Below are 21,435 nucleotides of genomic sequence, written 5' to 3'. Positions count from 1 at the left end.
CATCGAAGGGCAGTAACCATGCACAGACGGTAGGTGGCAGCACTAGCAGTGGAGGGTATATAAAGCGTGTCCGGGGGAGGGAAAACAGTGCAGTCCTTGTCATAATGCGGAAATAGAGTGATTTGTCTGACGTCCTAATGTTCATGATCATTGGCTTTCGTGCCAAGGGTGGAAGTATTTCCGGGGCTGAGTTTGTAAACTGTTCGAGTGTCGCCGTGGTTAAAGTATACCGTGCATGGCAAAATGGCGCTATGCAAAACCGGCGTTGAGGCAACTGTGATTCACCACGACCGAAAGGTGACAGGGGTAAACGGCAGCTGCGGTGATGTGGACCGGCAAATACACATGCAACTGCTAAACACCTGGTTCGTACACCCTTACTGACTGCTGTTCGTCGGCGACGAAGGCTGGAATTTCCACATCAATACCGCAGCTGCACGTCCACTAAGTGGCGACAGGTGGTCTTTTCAAAGTAATAACGTTTTATTCTCCTTCGGACAGATGGGAGTTGGCCTATACGGCGTGAAACGTCTGAAAGGAAATATCTTGCAAGAAACACCCTGCAACGATCGGCCGAGAGTTCCAGACCGGAGAAGGCAGCGTTGTGGTAGAGGAATGTGTTCGTCATTTCGGAAGCACAATGGATCATCACAAGTATGCATTTATGCTTGGGATCATGCAGTTTGTTACTCCTCGGCATGATTGCATCTATCAGCAGGACAATGTAACGTATCATACACCTCGCATTGGACGTGCGCGTTTCGAAGAACACCAGGATGAGTTTACCGCACTTCCCAGGCAACCAAACTCCCCGGAAGCAAACCCAATCGAGAACCTATGGAACCACCTAGATCGGGCAGTTCGAGCCTTGTTTCCTCAACCGAGAAATCTAGCGCAGCTGGCCGGTACCTTCCAGAGAATAACTGACTGTATTCCAGCACACCTCACAGAGGTCTGCGATGCAAAAGTTGGTTATTCGAGCAGTTGCCACGTGGTCGGCTCTGAGCACTATGGGACTTAACATCTATGGTCATCAGTCCCCTATAACTTAGAACTACTTAAACCTAACTAACCTAAGGACATCACACAACACCCAGTCATGACGAGGCAGAGAAAAGCTGACCCCGGCGGGAATCGAACCCGGGAACGGGAAGCGAGAACGCTACCGCACGACCACGAGCTGCGGACTGCCACGTGGTCGTATTAACGTGAGAGGACAGTGTGTAGCAGATTCTTGAACCAAATTTAGTTTCATTACACCGAAGATAATTTGTTACTGTCTAGTTATTAATTCTCAGCTACGTGCCTCCTATTAACAACGCTTCCCCATCGCGTTACGTAACAATGTAGCGCTGCAGCTTGTGTTGTGGAGAACAACATCCAATGTACGGGCCTGACAGTTCATTATGTTCGGCAGTTCTGTCAGCATTCACTTGAGCCGCAAGTACACGCACATCTAGACTGATGGCAGTGGAAGCTGGCTACTCTAAACTAATCCGATCCCGCCGGAAATTACGGCTGACTGAGCAGGTCGTATGAAACTACATGGGAGGGGGAGGCCGCTCGTGAATGTCAGCCAACAGCATTCATACAGCAGTTTAATTGTTATACCTCTATTAACACAGCAGCCGCAAACAGCAGCTCGTAAACTCAGTCTTCAGGATTACTTTATTAAGATCTCTGCACTTTCGCAGCGAAAAACCTCTCTAAGCAGCGGAAGCCGACAGACACAGCTGTGAAACACGCTGGCTCACCTCAGTTCTGCTCGACTTGGTTGAGCACGGAATTTCAGAGGCGTATTTTTCGCAATCGGTATTCTTTCACGCTGTGGTATCTGGCATGTAACTTCTGATGTGAGTTGACCTTCAAGAAAAAAAAATTATGCCATTTGAAAGAACTGTGTTATTACAGACTGGAGTGCAGGGAAAATTATGTAAGATATATTTAACAACGTGTAGAAATAATCTGAAAAAAAAAAACAGCTTTTGAAGTTTCTCAGAGTTTCGCACCTTCCATCACGAGTCGCATTTTCGCCAAGTAAATATATAGCATAATTATATACATGTACGGAAGCTCTGTTAGGTATTTGAAAACCAAGAACCCAGAAATCCAATTGGCCGATGAAAGAGATGGGAATATCGCCAATGAATTTCTTGTAACATGGATTTACAAAGCAAGAAGGGATACTGACTTCGTTAAATTCGTTTACGTTCACTGATTTCGGAACATGTTATCCATTTTTGTGAACTGGCCAATAACATTCGTTCTCTCTTTAAATTTTAGTGTAAGAAAACTGAAACGACATTTCAATAATCACTCTCACTTACAACAGCTTAACTTTTGTCTCAGTGATTACCGAATTTCTAACTCAATAACTGACGTATCCGTTATTTATGATCATCATCATTGCTGTTTCTTATTTCATAATACGTTAGTTGGGATATGTTGTTTTCATCGTGATGGCTTTTTAACCTGTAATACAAATAGAGGGCGTGGAGATTTAACACTAATATCGCGGAAAATACATATGTTCATAAGCAGTGTAAGCAGCCGGCCACCGATTATACATAGTAGTATTTGTAATATACCACATGCGTTGTGGTGTTTCCGTTCTGCTGACAAGATAAAGTTTCTTTCTGTAATCGTCCACGTCTCATCGTTGTTTGCCGATAACGCATCCATGAAATCCACGCTTCAGCACTCAGATTTCATAAAAGAATGCACCCAGTAAGTGCATAAACATACCGAATATATACCAGTTTCGAAATAAGAAATCATAAACGGCGCAAGCAAAACCTTTTTTATCAGATTTCTTACATTCAGGCTCCCTCTCTCGACACACACACACACACACACACACACACACACACACACACACACAAGCGCGCGCGCCTGAGGAAACTATTCGCTATATCTCAAATCGTTGCCTCGTAGACAGCTGTTCCATCAACACAGATGGTATTTGCAACAGTATGCATAGAGCAACGTCGTTGACAATCATCCTAAATGCTCAATAATATGACGCGAAATGTTCACTTGCATTATTTTTTAAACAGACCCAAGACCTCGACTGCGGCTAAGATACATGAAACCTCAGAAATGTTCATGGCAACAAAATTCTTCAACGATCCGGTTTTCGAAACAAATTCAGTAGTTGTAGTTTCATCGTCTGTAACGTGAAGTATACATATACATCAGAAGAATGACACTGAATATTGTATACTGAAGTCAGTACCGTGATAGTATGAGTTAAAATATTTCGTTTTTATTGTTTTTTTTCGACTGGCAGGCTTGCATATGAATTAAAATGTTTTGTTTTTATTGTTTTTTTTTTCGACTGGCAGGCTTGCAAACCGTTAATTTAAATTTTCCGAAATGTTAAGTGTTTTATCCACTCGTCAGTTCGATATCACTGAACAATAATCTTCTCTATGGAGTACCCTTGAAATTGCATTACTTCCTACTGGAATTCCAGACAGTGTACAACGCGATAAAATCTTGTCCACCCATGTATTCGATAGCACTGAACAATAATTTTCCCTACTGGTTACATTTGAAACTACTTCCCACTGGGAACTCCACACAGTATATAAGGCGATGAAATGTTATGTATGAGCTAGGTACCAGCATTCGCATAGGGACGGCCACTATAGGTTAATCAGAGATGAATGAAGTATCCACTGCCTAATTCGTTACGGGTTATGCGTCGTGTGTCACAAAATTTCGGAAAATACTAATGTTAGTCCAAGCATTACGTCCTTCACATGTGTCTATAAATACGAGGAAATATTTCCAGAATAACACTGTTGGTTTATATTTGTCTATGGTGAGGTCACAGATCATATAGGGCGTTCCTTACGTTTTAACTGACTTTCCTTGTTAAATCACGTGATGTTCTAAAATGCTACTATGGACCATGTTCAGAAATCTTACAAGAACCCATATTAATCCGCACGAGTGATCCAAGGAGAAACAAAGTATACTGTCAAAGCTTTTGGAGACATCTTGTTTTCATTAGTATAGGTTAGTATGAGAATGAGGAAAATAGCCTATAATACCGAGACAGTGCCTTCCATTTCAAAAATCTGCGTTACTACCAAGCACTTGTGGGCAGTAGTATGTAATAAAAATTTACTTCTTCACGAAACTCGTTGGGGTCTAAGTCATCCTCAGCTAGATAAAAGAAGTATACCGGCAACAAAACATTAGAGAATAACCGTAGATATAGCAGAATTAAGGAAGATCACGAAGTCTTATACTTTTGTTATTCACGAACGTTCCCTCGCATATGTATTTTATAATTTGGGTGACCTTTCAGTACCTAAACGAGAATCTTACCTGGACAGTATCACATTCTTTCACATTATTTTTGACTAGCCGCCTGAGTTGAATACATCTTACGCAAAGGTCTAACATCCTTCATAGTGGGGCACACTGTTTCATTTGCTCTTCTAAAAAGCTTTGGTTTAGTCACATTACTAGTACGCTTGCTGAAAAGTGCCAGAATAAATTTCGTCATGCACCATTTTCGCCACTAATGAAATACTGGTATGAAGGGCAAAAACCGATATATACTGATGTGAGCGACTGTCTGCCGTGTGTCATTTAAGCTACTGACGAAATACTTCGAGAACAGAAGTTGCTGATAGGGAGGATAAAAACCGCTAAGAATGATGTGAGTTATGATTGAGGCGCACAGATTTCTGCGTAAGTGGTATTCTACGGATCAGGATGTTAACGAGTTACGGTGGCTAGCGACTTACGTCAAAGGTGGGCAACTCCTCTGCTGTGTTCTGCAGCAATAAAATTCAGTAACTATCGACTGCGCAGAGAAAACTGTTAGACCGACGTTCACACACGATACGTAAGAGTATTGGCAACGCGGATTTACGGTACCGGAGCGGTAGTCTGTCGCAACAACTCAGCCTTGGCGGCAAAGACGAATGTCGCCGCCGGCCGTAAAAGGCGCTTACGACCAAAACAGTAAGGAATACGACGAAACGCACTTTGAGAGACGCCGACTTGTCGCCTCACGTCTGCGCTTCACAAGGCATTGCCTTCGGAGGTGCAAGGCGGATATTCTTGTCACAGCGGCGCAGGCCAAAGGCACCACCTTCAAATGTGCCGCACACAACAACAGGCACCTGTTAGAATTAGTTAGACCTTGTGCTGAAAGAGCTGACTGGCTCCAAGACTTCTCACGCTTGCCTGAAATGTTCTTCAAACATTTCACAAATGTGGGGTTCACTGTTGTTCAAGAAGTGCTCAGTATTATCTGCTAACCGGATAGGGAACAGGAAATTCAGAACATGTTTGCCATTTACTTTCTAATGAAAATCCTATGTGATTTCGGAAACAGACACTCACCAACAACGAAACAATATAGAACAGTTTTAGAGGACTGCACTCAGGCGACGTATTTTCACAGTTGCTGCATTGAAATCACAATCCATAAAAAGGAGTTATGTATCGACTGGAAAACTAATGGCACTAATAAGAGCTGCAATGGTACTTCTATTGCGGTCTTTGTTTTGCGTTCAACTGTTCACTGTATGCGCGGACGGAGAAGGCATCACAGTTGGGCGACATATGCTCAGTTAAACAATGATGGGGATGGGAAGTTTTCAAATGAACTATCTCAACAATACCTTAATCAATGTAGGGCAAACCAAAAAACTAAATCTGGATAGCCAGGCGGGGATTTCAACCTTCTTTACCAGATTGAAAATGCTGTATCTCAACCATTTCGCTCAGCACAGATTCGAAACTGGTTTTGTCTTCTTCAATGACTGTTGTTTAACTGAATCTTAATTCCCGATTCACACAGTGAAATCATTTGGAAATAAATTTCTATGAATATCTGTATCTTGTAAATATACAGTAAAATGCTTCACTTACTCGACAATGCTGAAATTGTATTATTAATTAAATGCTAGATTCGCGTCGCGAAGTAGTAACCATATCCGATGGCCGTGTGTAACCAAACGCCCGAAGTATCAGGATTTATGCATCTGAACCGTCAGCAACGAAAGACGGGTCACATATGCAGGGGAGCGGCAGGCGCAGCGGCCGGGCAGCACGCTGCCTCGCCACATAAAACTCGCTGTTCTCTACCCCGGTTGTGCTTTCATGCTGTTTATTTGTGACTAACTAACAGAAAGATCTGACTCTACCTAGTTACTGGAAACTGCTCTGAGAATAATCGGAGCAATTAAAATCCGTATTTCATCTTTCTGCTGAATGACACTCGTGAACTGTTCCGATATCGTGCATATCACAATAATTTGAGAGACCTGATGTCACTCAAAATACAATTTGTATTATAGGTGTCTGCGATGCTCTATAAAACCCTACAACGTTTAGAAAAGTAATATTTTGAAGAAAACACGAGATTTGGAAATTTTGATTACAACTGACTGGGAATTTCAGCGACCTCCTGGTTACGGCGCAGAATAGACGTTTCTTAATCTGTAATCCTCGAGCGTCGTCGACAAAGAGAAATGGGAAGCGCATCACAAAACTAGAGGGATATCTTTAAGTGACAACAAGTATATAGATACTGAACACTGACGTCCTGGGATGTGTGCATGATGGCTGCTGTGCTATTGACCAGCCACGTCCTTGTGAACAGCAAAATCAACCATGCTGTTGCATACTAACATGCTACACTACACACAGATGAGTAACTAGTTCACACGCTATGCTTCACACAGATAAGTAAACATATCACTTTCCATGTGTTTTTCTGGGATGCAGAACACGTAACGATATAAAATAATAAACCAGTGTTCTCGAAACTTGTAATAGTAGAAGGATTATCTGACTCACATATCATATTCACTCTTTTATTGGATCATATCTTTCGCTGCGGAACGTCACTGATTTTATGCAAGATGGGTATGCTATGTGTGGACACCACATTTGATCCATTTCTCACGGTCTTTCAAATAATCAACAACTAGAACGCTACGACCATCTGTTACTGACAGATAATGTCTGCACGCAATGTGTAACATTCTCATGACAACGGAAAGAAGTTCAATGAACTTTCAGTGAAGGTATTATTCCGACCCAGATTAGGTTGGCAGGCTCCTTCGAATCTTTCGATACAATATCATCTTTTATATTTAGCGGCGTGCGTTGGATACGCTTTAGCGTACACTTTGTAATTTCTTATCAGCGAACACAGCACAAATTCAGACCACCAAAAGTAGAGCATAATAATTCAAATATAGTTTATCAGTTGAGGCACTGGCGATGCCTAGCTGACACTTTAAGTCGATGACAGTTACTAGTAACACAAAATTCGATGTTCACTGGCAGGCATCGTCCATATACGAACAAAAAAAGGGAAGCTTTCAGTTTAATGCTTTGTCGAGGTGACACGAGACAGAGCACAATCTCGGACTGGGCAAGGACGAGGCAGCGACCGGCAGCTACTTCGAGAAACCATCCTAGATCCCAAGTGATGACGAACACGACGGAAAACTAAATCGGGAAGGTCGTCTGGATTCGGACACCATTTTGAAAACTGTTTTGCTAGAATTATCGCCTTTGCTAGCGAAAGGTACAGACCGCGATGTGGCAGCGGTAAAGGAACTAGTTTCAAATTTAAAATTAATCGCTTCGTTAACCACTTGATGCGGGTACTGGAATGGTTCATTAAAACCACTTTTGGTTCCTGCGTATCCTTGTACAGTCCGAGTTTGCGTTCCATCTATAATGACATCGACGAATTATTAAACTGAAGGGCCCCTACTTCATTCGATACAGTGTAAAAGTACGACGACGTCGGTGACACTTGGATTTACAGTAAAATGACTGTCCTTAGATGACATGTACGAAGTGTATAGAGGGAAATGAACGGTGTAAGTAACCACGCTGACGCAAAAATATCTTCCGTTCTTTGCAGACAGCACTTGCAACAAAGTCACTGTTGCGAGGCACGTGTTGAATCACGACGAGTCGCTCACTGTCGTAAATTACCAATGCGTAAACCGAATCACATTTAAATGTGACTCAAATAATGACTTATATGCAGCGAGTTGGAGAATGCGAGTGTTTATGGCAGGTGGCGGCGCAGGCACAGGCGAGAGGTCGCGGGAAGAACGTGGCGCCGTGCGTTGCCGCCGCTATCTTTACGAGGCAGCACGGAGCGTGTCGCGTCTGCCCAGATGCACACGTGCAGCTCTTACACACAGGGAGTGCTAAGCTCCAAACTCATGGCTACAACAGGCAAAGACGCTGCCTGCACTAACTGCCTGTCTCCAGGACCACGCAGAATCGAAAAGTACCATGTATAAAATCTCCTTAAATCAAACGAAAAATACAATGCATGAGGTCTTTTTCATACATGTTCAACCTTACGAAAAGAATCGCCCGAGTTAGCGCAATGCCTAAGATACTAGATTCATCCCAGGAATGAGCGGAAAATCGTGTCCCCTTACGAATGGCCAGATTAGGTTTTCTGTGGTTTCTGTAAATCAATCCAATGGAATCGATACTTCTAAAATGGCACGAAAGTGCTTTCTTCTCATTCTCCTGAATTTGAACTATAGATCCGTCTCTAATTTTGTAGATGTGTATGAGACGCCACAACATTAACCTCTCTTCCTCCATTAAGCGAAAACGAACTGAACAAGCATATTAATCATAGTAATTTTCAAGAATAAATTACAAATAACAAACCATTAATATGAACAAGTATATTAATCATAATAATTTTCATGAAGAATTAATAATTCACTTTCTTCGAAGATTCTTAGTAGATGTCCACTAAAATACAACAAATTCAGAAGAAAGTATCTTCATAATGAGTAAGAAGTGCTACTAATCATGTTTACCTGGATACGATTTTCTGAAATTCCATCATTCACGAGTTGTGGTAAAAATCGTGAACACGAAAAGCTTTTCGTTCGTGAACGCGAACTGGTACGGTTAGTGCCTGGAAATGACACTTGGCTTACATTACTAATTTGAATGAAGCTACGTACATTAAATTTACCTCATATCGATGGGGCTATAGAAGTATATATTAAAACCTTTCTTCCCACATGTGTATTCATTGCCATGGCTCTTCTACGAAAAGTATTTATGCATCATTTAAGACTGTTGGGAAATAATTTACATCGGCAGGACGACGGATAGTAAATACGTAACTTGGTATATGTAGCAGAAGACGTTGATAGGGTTCGACCTCCTACAATCCGCCACGTCTCGCTTTCGAGAAAGTTGATAAAATGAGCCCCTCACCCACTCCACTACCAGTCCAAATTATAATAATAGGGATGCGACTATATCAGGTAGCAAGGAGTGAACTGTTCAAGGAACTCGTTATATGGTGAAGATTGGGTACATTGTTCAAACAAATCGAGCTCAGTAAAAAAGAACTGGAAATTTATGAATACACACCATATTTGACGATAATCAATCGGTTGACAGCTCATCTCGCACTTCACATATTTGCAAAAGTTGTTCACTCGTTAATGTCCCCTCCCGCCGGAGGTTCGAGTCCTCCCTAGGCCATGGGTGTGTATTGTTCTTAGCGTAAGATAGTTTAAGTAGCGTGCTTGTCTAGGGACCAATGACCTCAGAAGTTTGGTCCCTTAGGAATTCACACACCATTCGGTAATGTGGGTCGTACGACCAAATGTCTGGCATTACCGAGCCATGACCAGTACCTGGCAGATGACCGATTTCCTTCTTTCTTTATCTGAATGGCTGGCCGCTTGACGGTGTGCTTCTCAAAGGTAACAGGTGAGAGGCATGTTCGTGCTAATTAATGTTAACTCCTCTAAGCAACTGTAATTACTTGTGCAAAGCGCACTCCCACTGCTGGCTGGCAACTTGGCTTCAAAACATTCCGCCTGTGGCGCCGCCTCGCTTTGTTGAAGCGCGAGCAATGCCGTTGTATGTTCCATTGTTCAGCTTCAAAACCGCGTATAGCGCATTTTTAAAACACTGCTCCCATAGTTTGTGTTAGACATTACTTCATTATTCAGTTTCAATGGAAATAAAGAGATGTATATTGTCGAGGCCACTGAAATGATATACCATAAAAAATTTTGCACCTCATATTAGTAAGAGTTGAAGTTTAATCGGTGAAATAGATGTAACGAATGGCATCTATTTCTTAGACGTACAAACCAAATCCTTCGCCAATATGGGAAACAAATTGATTTAACATCATAACCAAAGTACTGTACAGATTTAACAGGCATGTACGCCGTACCTCCTTCACCTTTCGATGCCGGCAACAATGAACTGAATTATTGTAGTCCAACGTAATTCAGTGTTAAGATATTTTTCTTTCACTCATAAAGAAGTACGCTACTGGTGCATCCTGTCACAGGCAAAGAACATTGGCGCCTTTCGTGGCACATGATTGCTGTTCAGCGATACAGCAGACATGCGCGACGACGCAATGCTGCTGCTATGTGAGAGGCATCGCCAAACTACGCAGTTTTGTCTTCCGGGTCCCTTACTCCATTCCGCTCATGTTTCAGATCCGCCGTAATTGCACTACTTAATTGGCCCACCCACTGTCCCCCCTCCTCTCTCTCTGTCCCTGTCTCTTGCTCGCACACACACACACACACACACACACACACACACACACACAAGAACGCTCACAGAAAGTAAAATTACATTCACATCCACAATTGCCGTTCCTTCTCCACGAACTGAGCCTTGTGGTGCAGCTGCTGTTCTTGAATATGTGAAGACTTCGCCGCACGAAGTATGGCATGTGTCATATTTTGTGTCTTCATCCATCAACCGTGTAACACACATACAAGTGGCAACAACAAATAGCTAAAGTTTTACGATGAGAACAATATACTGAAATAGTAGCATTGGAGACATATGATAACCTTCTGTGAAAACACTGCGGGTTCCAAAACGTTCAAACAATCTGATCTACGTGCACTGTATCGAAACTCAGTACTCCAGTCACTTACGGGAAAAATTAAATAAACAAAATGAAGCAATTTTTTAGGCCTCGTCAGATTCAGTAGTAAATAAACTTGTAACTACAACGACGTAAATGGTACCAACGTCACACAGACACTTTCAGTTGGAGACGCCAGTTTACCTAAATCACCTTTTCAAACTCAATGTTGCAGGCAAGTTCTTCGAAAGTTACATGCGACATTGACCGCCCTTGGTGGAAAGCAAAATGGAAGAAACACAAACTTCAGAATCGATACGGATCTCCGGCGGGACAGGTGCGGATACTCACGTGTGCACAGTGAGTAGCATCCAGCACGTCAGTCGCGTGTGGTGCCACTGTAGTTAGCAGCAACCACTGAAGCCAACACCATGATCCTCGACACGTTGTCAGGCCGCGGCGCGACGCACGCACATCACCAGTCGCATGTGGATTGTTAGCGAGACAGACTGCGCGAGGGCCGCGGAACCACCGTCACTGACCGCCTTCCACTCGGCGCGCCAGTCTGTGAGCCACTGAGGCGCACCTCCGCGCGACCGCGTCTGATAACGTGCGCCTGCCCGCTCCGCCGACAGAGCGCGCGCGCGAGCGCCAGCCGCACGCCACACGTCAGGTACGCACGCTACGCGCTTCCTCGTCCGCATGTGTGTCACTGCCCGCGCTCCACCTCCACCTCACACAGGCATTTTCTTTTCTGCGGCTCTTTCCATGCTACATTACGTGAAATCAGTGGTATTGCAACTCGATGAGAAGTTCTGCATAAACATAGGGAATAAAATTAAAAATAACAAAACATATTAGCCAAGCACTTTTTGGATAAAATATTTCAAATTCTTAAAAAGTGGGCTGCTGCTTTCAAAATACAACTTATGCGCTCACAACATTAAAAGTATTGTTTGTAATTAGCGTTCAGCGTTTATTCGTGGTCCAGCTGTTCTGCTGTAGCTCACTTCTTGTTTCAGAACAGTTATGACTGCAATAAATTAAATTTTCAGATGCGTGCACGCCGTAGATGTTGACAGAATTTTGCGAATTTATACGCTGTTCTCCATTCAAAATATTGCTTTAGTCCACAGATAGAGCGATGGCGCTCGTACTCCGAGGCTTCCGTAATTCGATTAAGGCAAATGCCGCGATGGTTACTTTGTAAAGGTCACGGCCGATTCTTCTCCCACACTTGTTCTGTCCGAGTTTGCACGCTGATTATAATGATCCTAATAAGGTCGCGCGTAAAACATTAGTCTTTTTATTGTCCACACCCCGTATTGTCCAAGAAGAAAAGCTACTGGCACACCATGACATGAAAACGATAAATCATTGTAAGCTGAACAAGATTCAGAAAGAAGATTGATGTTAGTTTGGATAATTTTAATTATAAAGGACAAAGTGCGAATTGTAGTTTTTGGAAATTTGTGGTAAGTTCGTATGGGACCAAACTGCTGATGTCATCGGTCAATAGGCTTAAACTGTACTTCATCTAACTTAAACTAACTTACGCTAAGGACAAGACACACACACCCATGCCCGAGGGAGGACTCGAACCTCTGACAGGGAGGAGCCGCGCGAACCGTGGTAAAGGGCCCTACACCGCGCGGCACGATTATACGGATATAAAAAAATTTTTTTTTGCATCACCCCGGTTCCCAGAACTCTTGATAATAGACGTTGACTGTGGATATTGTATCACAGACACAGTCCCTCTGATTGTTCAGAGCTGTCACTAAACGCGCCCAAAGATGTAAACAACCATGCATAAGCAGCACCTATTAGACGGAGGGGGTCCGACAGCCGATCAGCTCCATTCAAAAGGAGGTACACGGCTCGTGTTGTCTGTAGTTCAACCATGCCTAGACGGTCAATACCGCCGTTCGATGGCGTCTGCATTGTTACTTTGTGCAAGGAAGGGCTCTCAACAAGGGAAGTGTCCAAGCGTCTCGGAGTGAAACAAAGGGATGTCGTTCGGACATAGAGGAGATACAGAAAGACAGGAACTGTCGATGACATGCCTCGCTCTGGCCGCTCAAGGGCTACTACTGCAATGGATGGCTCTGGCCGCCCAAGGACTACTAGTGCAATGGATGACCGCTACCTACGGATTATGGCTCGGAGGAACCCTGACAGCAACGCCACCATGTTGAATAATGCTTTTCGTGCAGCCACAGGACGCCGTGTTGCGACTCAAACTATGCGTAATAGGCTGCATGATGCGCAGCTTTACACCCGACGTCCATGGCGAGGTCCATCTTTGCAACCACAACACCATGCAGCGCACTATACAGATGGGCCCAACAACATGCCGAATGGATCGCTCAGGATTGGCACCACGTTCTCTTCACCGATGAGTGTCGCATATGCTTTCAACCAGACAATCATCGGAAACTTATTTGGAGGCAATCCGGTTAGGCTGAACGCCTTAGACACACTGTCCAGCGAGTGCAGTGAGGTGGAGTTTCCCTGCTGATTTGGGGTGGCATTAACGTGGAGCCGACGTATGCCGCTGGTGGTCACTGAAGGCGTCGTAACGGCTGTACGATACGTGAATGCCATTCTCCGACTGATAGTGCAAGCATATCGGCAGCATATTGGCGAGGCATTCGTCTTCATGGACAATTCGCTACCCCATCGTGCACATCTTGTTAATAGCTTCCTTCAGAATAACGACATCGCTCGACTAGAGTGGCCAGCATGTTCTCCAGACATGAACGCTATCGAGCATGCCTGGGATAGACTGAAAAGGGCTGTTTATTGACGACGCGACCCACCAACCACTCTGACAGATCTACGCCGAATCGCCGTTGAGGACTGGGATAATCTGGACCAACAAACAGTGCCTTGATGACTTCTGGATACTATACCACGATGAATGCAGGCATGCATCAATGCAAGAGGACATTCTACTGGGTATTAGATGTACCGTTGTGTGCAGCAGTTTGGACCACCACCTCTGAAGGTCTCGCTGTATGGTAGTACAACATGCAATGTGTGGTTTTGATGAGCAATAAAAAGGGCGGAAATGATGTTTATGTTGATCTCTATTCCAATCTTCTGAACAGATTCCGGAACTCTCGGAAACGAGGTATTGCATGACTTTTTTGATGTGTGTAGATAAGACATAGATTTTCTATTGTGGAGCGTGTAGCTGCATCCATGGAGGTGAAATACCTGCGAAGGAATATGCAACCTTTCACGCTTTTGAGCATTCTGAATAAAACGCTCAGAAAACAATTCACTTTGTGACTGGTAGCAGAAATTAGAAATAAATAACAAGTCTTATATTCAGCGCAACGGCATATATGACGTCACAAAATATCCCATTTATATTTAATGTTGTTGTAATAACATGTCCGTGAACTCCAGTCACGTCAGTTGAACAGCTACTAAGTTACAAGTAGACTGGATCGCTTGCATCACCACTAGCCGAACTTATAAGCAACACTTTGAGCACACGAGCAGCCACAGCACTATTCATGAAGATTTCTGTTTCTAACTAGGCGCTCCTGGCTACGCTCTGCTGTGGGTCAGTCTGCTTAAATGAAAAAAAAGGATAGAGGACATGTTTCTAATATGTTAATATTGTAAGAGGTATGTGCTGCCTGCGATATGTAAGCTATAAGAGAATCTGAGACCAAAGAGCAGTGTTGACTGCAGTACGAACTGTGTAGCAGTAAGTTGTTGCTAGCGAGCAGTCACCCGTCTGCGCTTGTCAGTCCTGTCTGGTGTATCATGTTGGCTGGGCCGGTCGCGGTGCAGCGATGCCGGAGCCCGAGTATTATTGTATAAGGTAAAAAAAGCAGCCTCGCACATATCTAGTAATATTATGTAAACTCCCATGTATATTTTTTTTAAAAATGTCCTAACAATAACAAGCATTCATTTCAATTTAAAGAATTTAATAATTTTTTTCAATGCATGATCATTCCGATTGTTGCAAAAGAAAAATCATTTGCTTCCTTTCATAAATAACAAATGTATAAGCCAGCATTGCACAGAGCTGTGCCGGAAAAGAGCTATTGTAAGAGCAGATAGTTGCCGACTTTGTCGAGGTGAGAATTCCTGCCTTTTATTCAGAATGATCTTACAGGGCCATGACGCAGCACTGCTGTCGTCCAAATTTTACCAGGTTACTGAATTTATTTTTTATTACGAGGTTTAGGAATTTTTCTGTTTCGAGCTTATATTAAATGAGAAAAGAATTTTGTGGGTACATTAAATGGGAACCAATTTTCTTCAGAGGTTACACAAAAAATAGAAGGTTACATAAAATTAGAATCACATTCTTTATTCATTAATTTTTCTGAGGGGAGGTTACACTTGGCGACAACCGGCCAGGATCGTATTTCTTTGTGAATCTCTGAGAAGTAGTCATATATCTGCTCTTATTTACTTAAATGTAGTTTGCATCTGGCGCAACGCATTTACTAATTTGTCACTCTTTCTTTCACAGATCATCGGCAATTTATTGCTCTTTGTTGTAATTGTATTTGTTCCATTTTTGCTTTGTCTCGGTTTCACTTTGTGCTTAATTTTGATTTGTGAAAAATGCCGCGAAAAACTGTTAACAGTACATCGGGATGTGCAATGAGTGAAATAGCCGATTCGAATATTTTGACTGATAATACTAGCGACACTCAGTGTAATAATGATAATCCTCCATTTACAGACAGTCAGTGCGTACCGACCACTAGTAATGATTTTGATGCTAATGATCAACAAACAAATTCAATTGTGTCCTCTGTTAATTTAACCGCAATTGATGACGTGGCACATTCCATTACAATGAATGCTGTCCAGTTTGACACACCCGGTTTGCAAAATTTACGTAACGAACAGATAAATTTTTCTATCGAAAATGAACAGTGTAATCAGAATACGTCAGATTTATTTGATTCCGGTGTAGTGACCAACAGTGCACATCCGATTAGCAAACATTTTCAAGAATCACAGAATAACCAAATGGTTACACAAAGCGTGACACATGCAGATACACCATCACACAGTACAGAGAATAGAGTCGGTAATTTTGACTTGAATCAAGTTGTAGCATTATTGCTACAATTCAATGAAAAACGAGACAACAATTATAAACAAATTAATGAAAGTCTTAAACAGTCGAAAAAAAGAACAAGACAACAATCACAAACAACTTAGTGAAAATCTCAAACAACAAATTAATGAAATTAATGAAAAACTAGACAACAATTCCAAACAGTTGAGTGAAGAACAAGACAGGTCGATCGAACAAATTAATGAGAACTTTAAACAGATTAATGAACAGATTGCAGCCGTTGCCGTGCAATGTCATGATACTAAAGAACAATTACGTGAGGAAATTAAGGCTTGTGCTAGGAACAGTAGTGAAGAAATTAGATCTGTGGCACAAGAATTAAGTAATACACATGCAGCCACTACTAAATTACTTAGAGACGAAATTAGTGCAGTCGTTAAACAATGCTCTGAAAACGCAACACAGTTACGCAACGAGTTTAAATTAATGTCAGCAGAACTTTCACGCACGCTGAATGCGAAAGTAGACACGAAATTTGACCAACAGAACAGCCAAATTGACGAACGTTTTAAACACCACCTACAAAACAGTGAAACGTGTTACCGTAAATTTATACAGGAACAGAATAAAGTAAAGCGACAAGTAATGGAAACAATTACTGCACAGAGACAGGAAGATAAGCGTAAATTGTTTACGAAAGCAAAAACATACGTAGACAACAATATTGCTACAGTATCAGACGAAATTAATGCTATCAAACAGTTGAACACCGAATTGCATGATGAAATCTCTGATCTTAAAACAAAAACAGACACACACACAGTAGACTTTCAAACAGTGATCGACAGACTTGAACAATTAGAACTAATACAGGATCCCGATGCCATCAAAGCAGACGTTAAGAAATTAAACAAAACCACACGTAAAATACAAGAACAAATTAATGCTTGCGATACTAAAAACGATGATCAGGTAAAAGCACTGACTGAAAAATATGATAAATTGGCCAGTCGTGTTGACGTTATCGAAAGTAATAATGACACTAAATCAGACGATACGTCATCAGTTTCGTTTAATCAAACACCCGAAATCCAAAATTTACAGCAGACAATCAGTGAGATAGGTTCGTCCAATAATATATTACGTAGAAAATTGTCAACTTTACAACAAGAAGTGACAGAAATGAAAAATGTTTCAGCCTTTAACACATCACCAACTTCTGCAAAGCAAATTTCAGCGTCATGTATATTCAACAAGTTGCATTTGAAAATTTCATTTCGTCGTCATTACGAGACATAGCACAAAAGCAGAGTAAAGACAACGTATGGAAAGAAATTAAACACCTTTGGCAAGATAGGAATAATGTTACCATTAGAATCCATTACACTGCACGCAATAATATTCTGTTTCGCCGCCCTCACCCTGACAGCAACAACTGGTTACTATGCATTCCTGACGAGCTTGTTGACCAATTAATTTGGTATACTCATTTAAGTTACGCACATTATGGAGCCAGAAAATGTTTTCTAATACTGAGACACAACTGTTATTTTACGAACATGGAGAAACGTATTCGACGAGTTTTAGCGTCATGTAAAATCTGCCAGAAAGCTAATTCAGACACGACTTCACATATTCCTCCGTTACATCCCATTGTACGTGTTAAATTGAGACACATGGCCGCTGTAGATATTTTTGGTCCGATTCCCAGATCTAATAGAGGTTTTTGCTACATCTTTGTCGCTGTTGAACTCGCTTCTAAATTTGTTACCTTCACTCCGTTACGCAAAGCTACTGCTAAATCTGTTTCGAAAGCATTTGTAAAACATTTTTTATTTCATGTAGGGCATGTATTGAAAGTAATTTCCGACAATGGACCACAATTTCGATCTGCTATATGGACACGTATGTTACGAACAATAAACATTTCTCCGATCTATATATCCAAGTATCATGCTTCTTCGAACCCTTGTGAACGATTAATGAAAGAAATTGGTAAACTGTGTAGAATATACTGCCATAAAAGACATATTGATTGGGACACACAAATACTCTCATTCCAGGATGTAATTAATTCCATACCAAATCAATCTACTATGCTATCTCCGACTGTTATACTGAAAAATGTTGAACCACCTAACAAAATTAAAGAATTAGTATCCTTTCCTACATCTCGTCGACTACGACACCATGAAATAATTGACATTGCGCTGAACAACGTCAAGCGTGCCGCAGAGCGCCGGAGAAGACAGCAAAAACAGGTTTGTACACACCGTGACTTTGACATTGGACAGAAGATAATAGTGCGTATACACTATTTATCTAACAGAGGAAAGAGTAGATGTAGTAAATTTGAGCTTCTATACGCAGGTCCATATAGAATTCGCAGCATTCTTCACCCCAATGTAGTACACGTCGAAACTCTGAGAACCAGAAAAAGTAAAGGCAATCACCATGTCTCCAATATTAAACCCTTTATTGAATGAACATACTTTATGATTTATCACACTGTAATGCCATTTCCTGATTTTTATATGACCACTTATACAATTATATTTATATGAACACTTACTGATGATTATCATATTTTTTCTTGGCAAGTGCCCGGCAAGGTAAGGTTAGCAGGTCGCTTTTCTTGTCGTTACACATCAGACCGTGCACATTTTCCATTTTTTATGTATGTATGATTGTTTTCCTGTTTCTTTGTATGCACTATGAAATGTTTAAGATGTAACAAACACCAGTTGACTTTGACATTTTTGCCTTATGATATCTCAACATCGTGACTATTTTACAGTTTTTGCTACTACATTATGATACTCTGTGTACATTTTTGCACCTGCACACTGTCTGTGTTTTTGACATATTACGTTTTCCGTCATGCTATGCTGTATGCTTAATTATATCACTAGAAACCAGTTTTTATTTAATGGGTATATGATTTAAATGCAAGACATTAATCATTGTTCATCGTTTTCAGAAAGCAATAACGTGTAAAAGAAATAAATGAAACAAACCACAGTGGATTACTATGAAATGAGAATTTCACCTTCGGAATGAACGAAAGAAGATGCAATACCTCGTCACGAAGAGTAAATGGATCAGAATTAACAAACATTAACATGAATATACTATACACATCGTATGATAGCAGTCTTAACTAACTTTTTCTTTCAGAGTACGAGGCGATTGATGCAGGCTGTCGAACAGAACTACACATTTTAGTTTTAGTGATGAAATATGCTAGAAGTAAGGATCTCTATACTATGAATAGTTGTATGAAGTAACTGGTAATATGAATAATGAATAATGAATAATGAAGTGTCTTTTGGCAGATGATAATGAATGATGATGAATAGTGATGAAGAATATGGTAATATGAATAATGAAGTTTTTCTTTGCAGGTGATGATGATAATGAAGTTATGGTGATAAGAATAATGAAGTTTTTGTTTACAGGTGATGATAGTGATAAATTTTATATGGCCACTAGACGCACCACTTTTAAGTTTTTCTTTGCAGATGAGAATAATGGTGAAGTTTATATATTTACTGTTAGTTAAGAAATGCTATGTAGTTATTTAAGTATTTGTTGCAGTTCGTTTTGACAGTATGTCTTATGTCGCATGGTATAATGACTGAAGGTTTTGGAAAGGACAGCTAGAGTACATATATATTGAGTACACATTTCATTACCTGTTAATTCGAAGTTCACTGCTTTTCAGCATAATATGCGTTTCTTCTTTCAGCTTAATAATCCATTTTGTATTTTTTCTAGGAGAAGCTATTCACGAAATTAATATGCTATAAGCAGTTAATCATTAAACCTGTTCTAGTACTTGCATTTTTTTACCCATTTCTGTGTGTCATTCATGAATGTGATCACATATACTCTACTTGTTTCATAACCTTGCTACAGCTGACTCATGACGAATGATGTTACCTATCCTCATTTGCAGCAATAAGTGAAAAGCAAATATTTTCATGCCCCAGCAATTAATTTTCGATCCCAACGCAATTCATTGCTAGCAAAAAAAAAAAAAAAAAAGAAAAAGAAAATGTATTACCAGTCCCAAATAATGCTACTAGTTTAAGAGAGTTCTGAGTAATACTGAATGCTGTTTTCTAATCACAGACCGTGAGTAATAGACAGTGTGCTACATTTTCAATACGCCCTATGTCACTTGAATGATGAATTCTGAGTAATACTGAATGATGTTTTCTAATCACAGACCTTGAGTAATAGTTACAGTGTGTTACATTTTCAATATGTCCTATGTCACTTGAATGATGAATTCTGAGTAATACTAAATGATGTTTTCTAATCACAGACCTTGAATAATAGTTACAGTATGTTACATTTTCAATATGCCCTATGTCACTGAAATGATCAGTTTCTAAGTAATACGGAATGATGTTTTCTAATCACAGACCTTGAGTAATAGACAGTGTGTTACATTTTCAATATGTCATATGTCACTTGAATGATGAGTTCTAAGTAATACTGAATGATGCTTTGTAATAATGCATAAATACTATGCCAATAATTTCTGTAAATAATATTTTTGTTATACTCTATAAATGCTATGCCAATAATTAACTCTCATTTTGAATGATAACTTCTGAATAATACTGAATAAGGTTTTATAAAAATATAAGAATACTTTATAACTGGCCAATGAGTGCTAATAATTATTTGAAATATGTCGTATGTTACTTGAATGATGAAAAATGTTTTCTACTATTCAATACTTGCTATGTTTAGTAACTGGCCAATGAATGCCCTGTTTCTTATTTTAATTTTGTATTATGTCACCTACATGCTATTATATATGAATACCAGTAGCTTGATGCTACATTCATTAGCTCCTGTTTTGAATGATGACTTCTGATGGTTTGTAACCGGCCAATGAGTGCCAGTGATTACTATAACTAGGTGAATTATGTTAATACTATGCCATTCATTAGCTCCTGTTTTGAATGATGACTTCTGATGGTTTGCAACTGGCCAATGAGTGCCAATGATTACTATAACTAGGTGAATTATGCTAATACTATGCCATTCATTAGCTCCTGTTTTGAATGATGATTTCTGATGGTTTGTAACTGGCCAATGAGTGCTAATTATTACTATAACTAGGTGAATTATGTTAATACTGTGCCATTCATTAGCTCCTGTTTTTAATGATGACTTCTGATGGTTTGTAACTGGCCAATGAGTGCCAATGATTACTATAACTAAATGAATTATGTAAATGGAATGCCATTAATTAACTCTTGCTTTGAATGATCACTTTTAAATAATGTATAAAAATGGTTTGATCTGGCCAATGAGTGCCAATGTTTACTGTAATCAGATGATTTATGAACATTATTCTGTAATACTTCATACATAGTACAGAAGTGTTCAGTAACTAGGCGATGAGTGCCAACAATTAGTCAAATCGGTTGACAGACTAGTGTAATTCTCAATGATGACTAGC

The 21,435-nt window shown here is 40.6% G+C and overlaps 1 protein-coding gene and 1 long non-coding RNA gene across 2 annotated transcripts in view; one reads left to right on the top strand and one right to left on the bottom strand.

Moving 5' to 3' along the window:
- Positions 1–11,444, bottom strand: part of LOC126413281 (fibroblast growth factor 8-like) — a 168,349-nt gene extending 156,905 nt beyond the window's left edge. The window contains exon 1 of the mRNA XM_050083185.1: positions 11,240–11,444. Within this exon, the coding sequence (XP_049939142.1) occupies positions 11,240–11,259 (20 nt within the window). The 5' untranslated portion in view covers positions 11,260–11,444. The remainder of the gene's footprint in view (positions 1–11,239) is intronic.
- Positions 1–21,435, top strand: part of LOC126413292 (uncharacterized) — a 1,052,422-nt gene that overhangs the window by 824,258 nt on the left and 206,729 nt on the right. The gene's annotated exons all lie outside the window — the stretch shown is intronic.

Source organism: Schistocerca serialis, chromosome 1, assembly GCF_023864345.2.
Source record: "Schistocerca serialis cubense isolate TAMUIC-IGC-003099 chromosome 1, iqSchSeri2.2, whole genome shotgun sequence".
Lineage (NCBI taxonomy): Eukaryota > Metazoa > Arthropoda > Insecta > Orthoptera > Acrididae > Schistocerca > Schistocerca serialis.
Note: the sequence above shows the minus strand (reverse complement) of the source record. Positions and strands in the feature narration are given on the sequence as shown.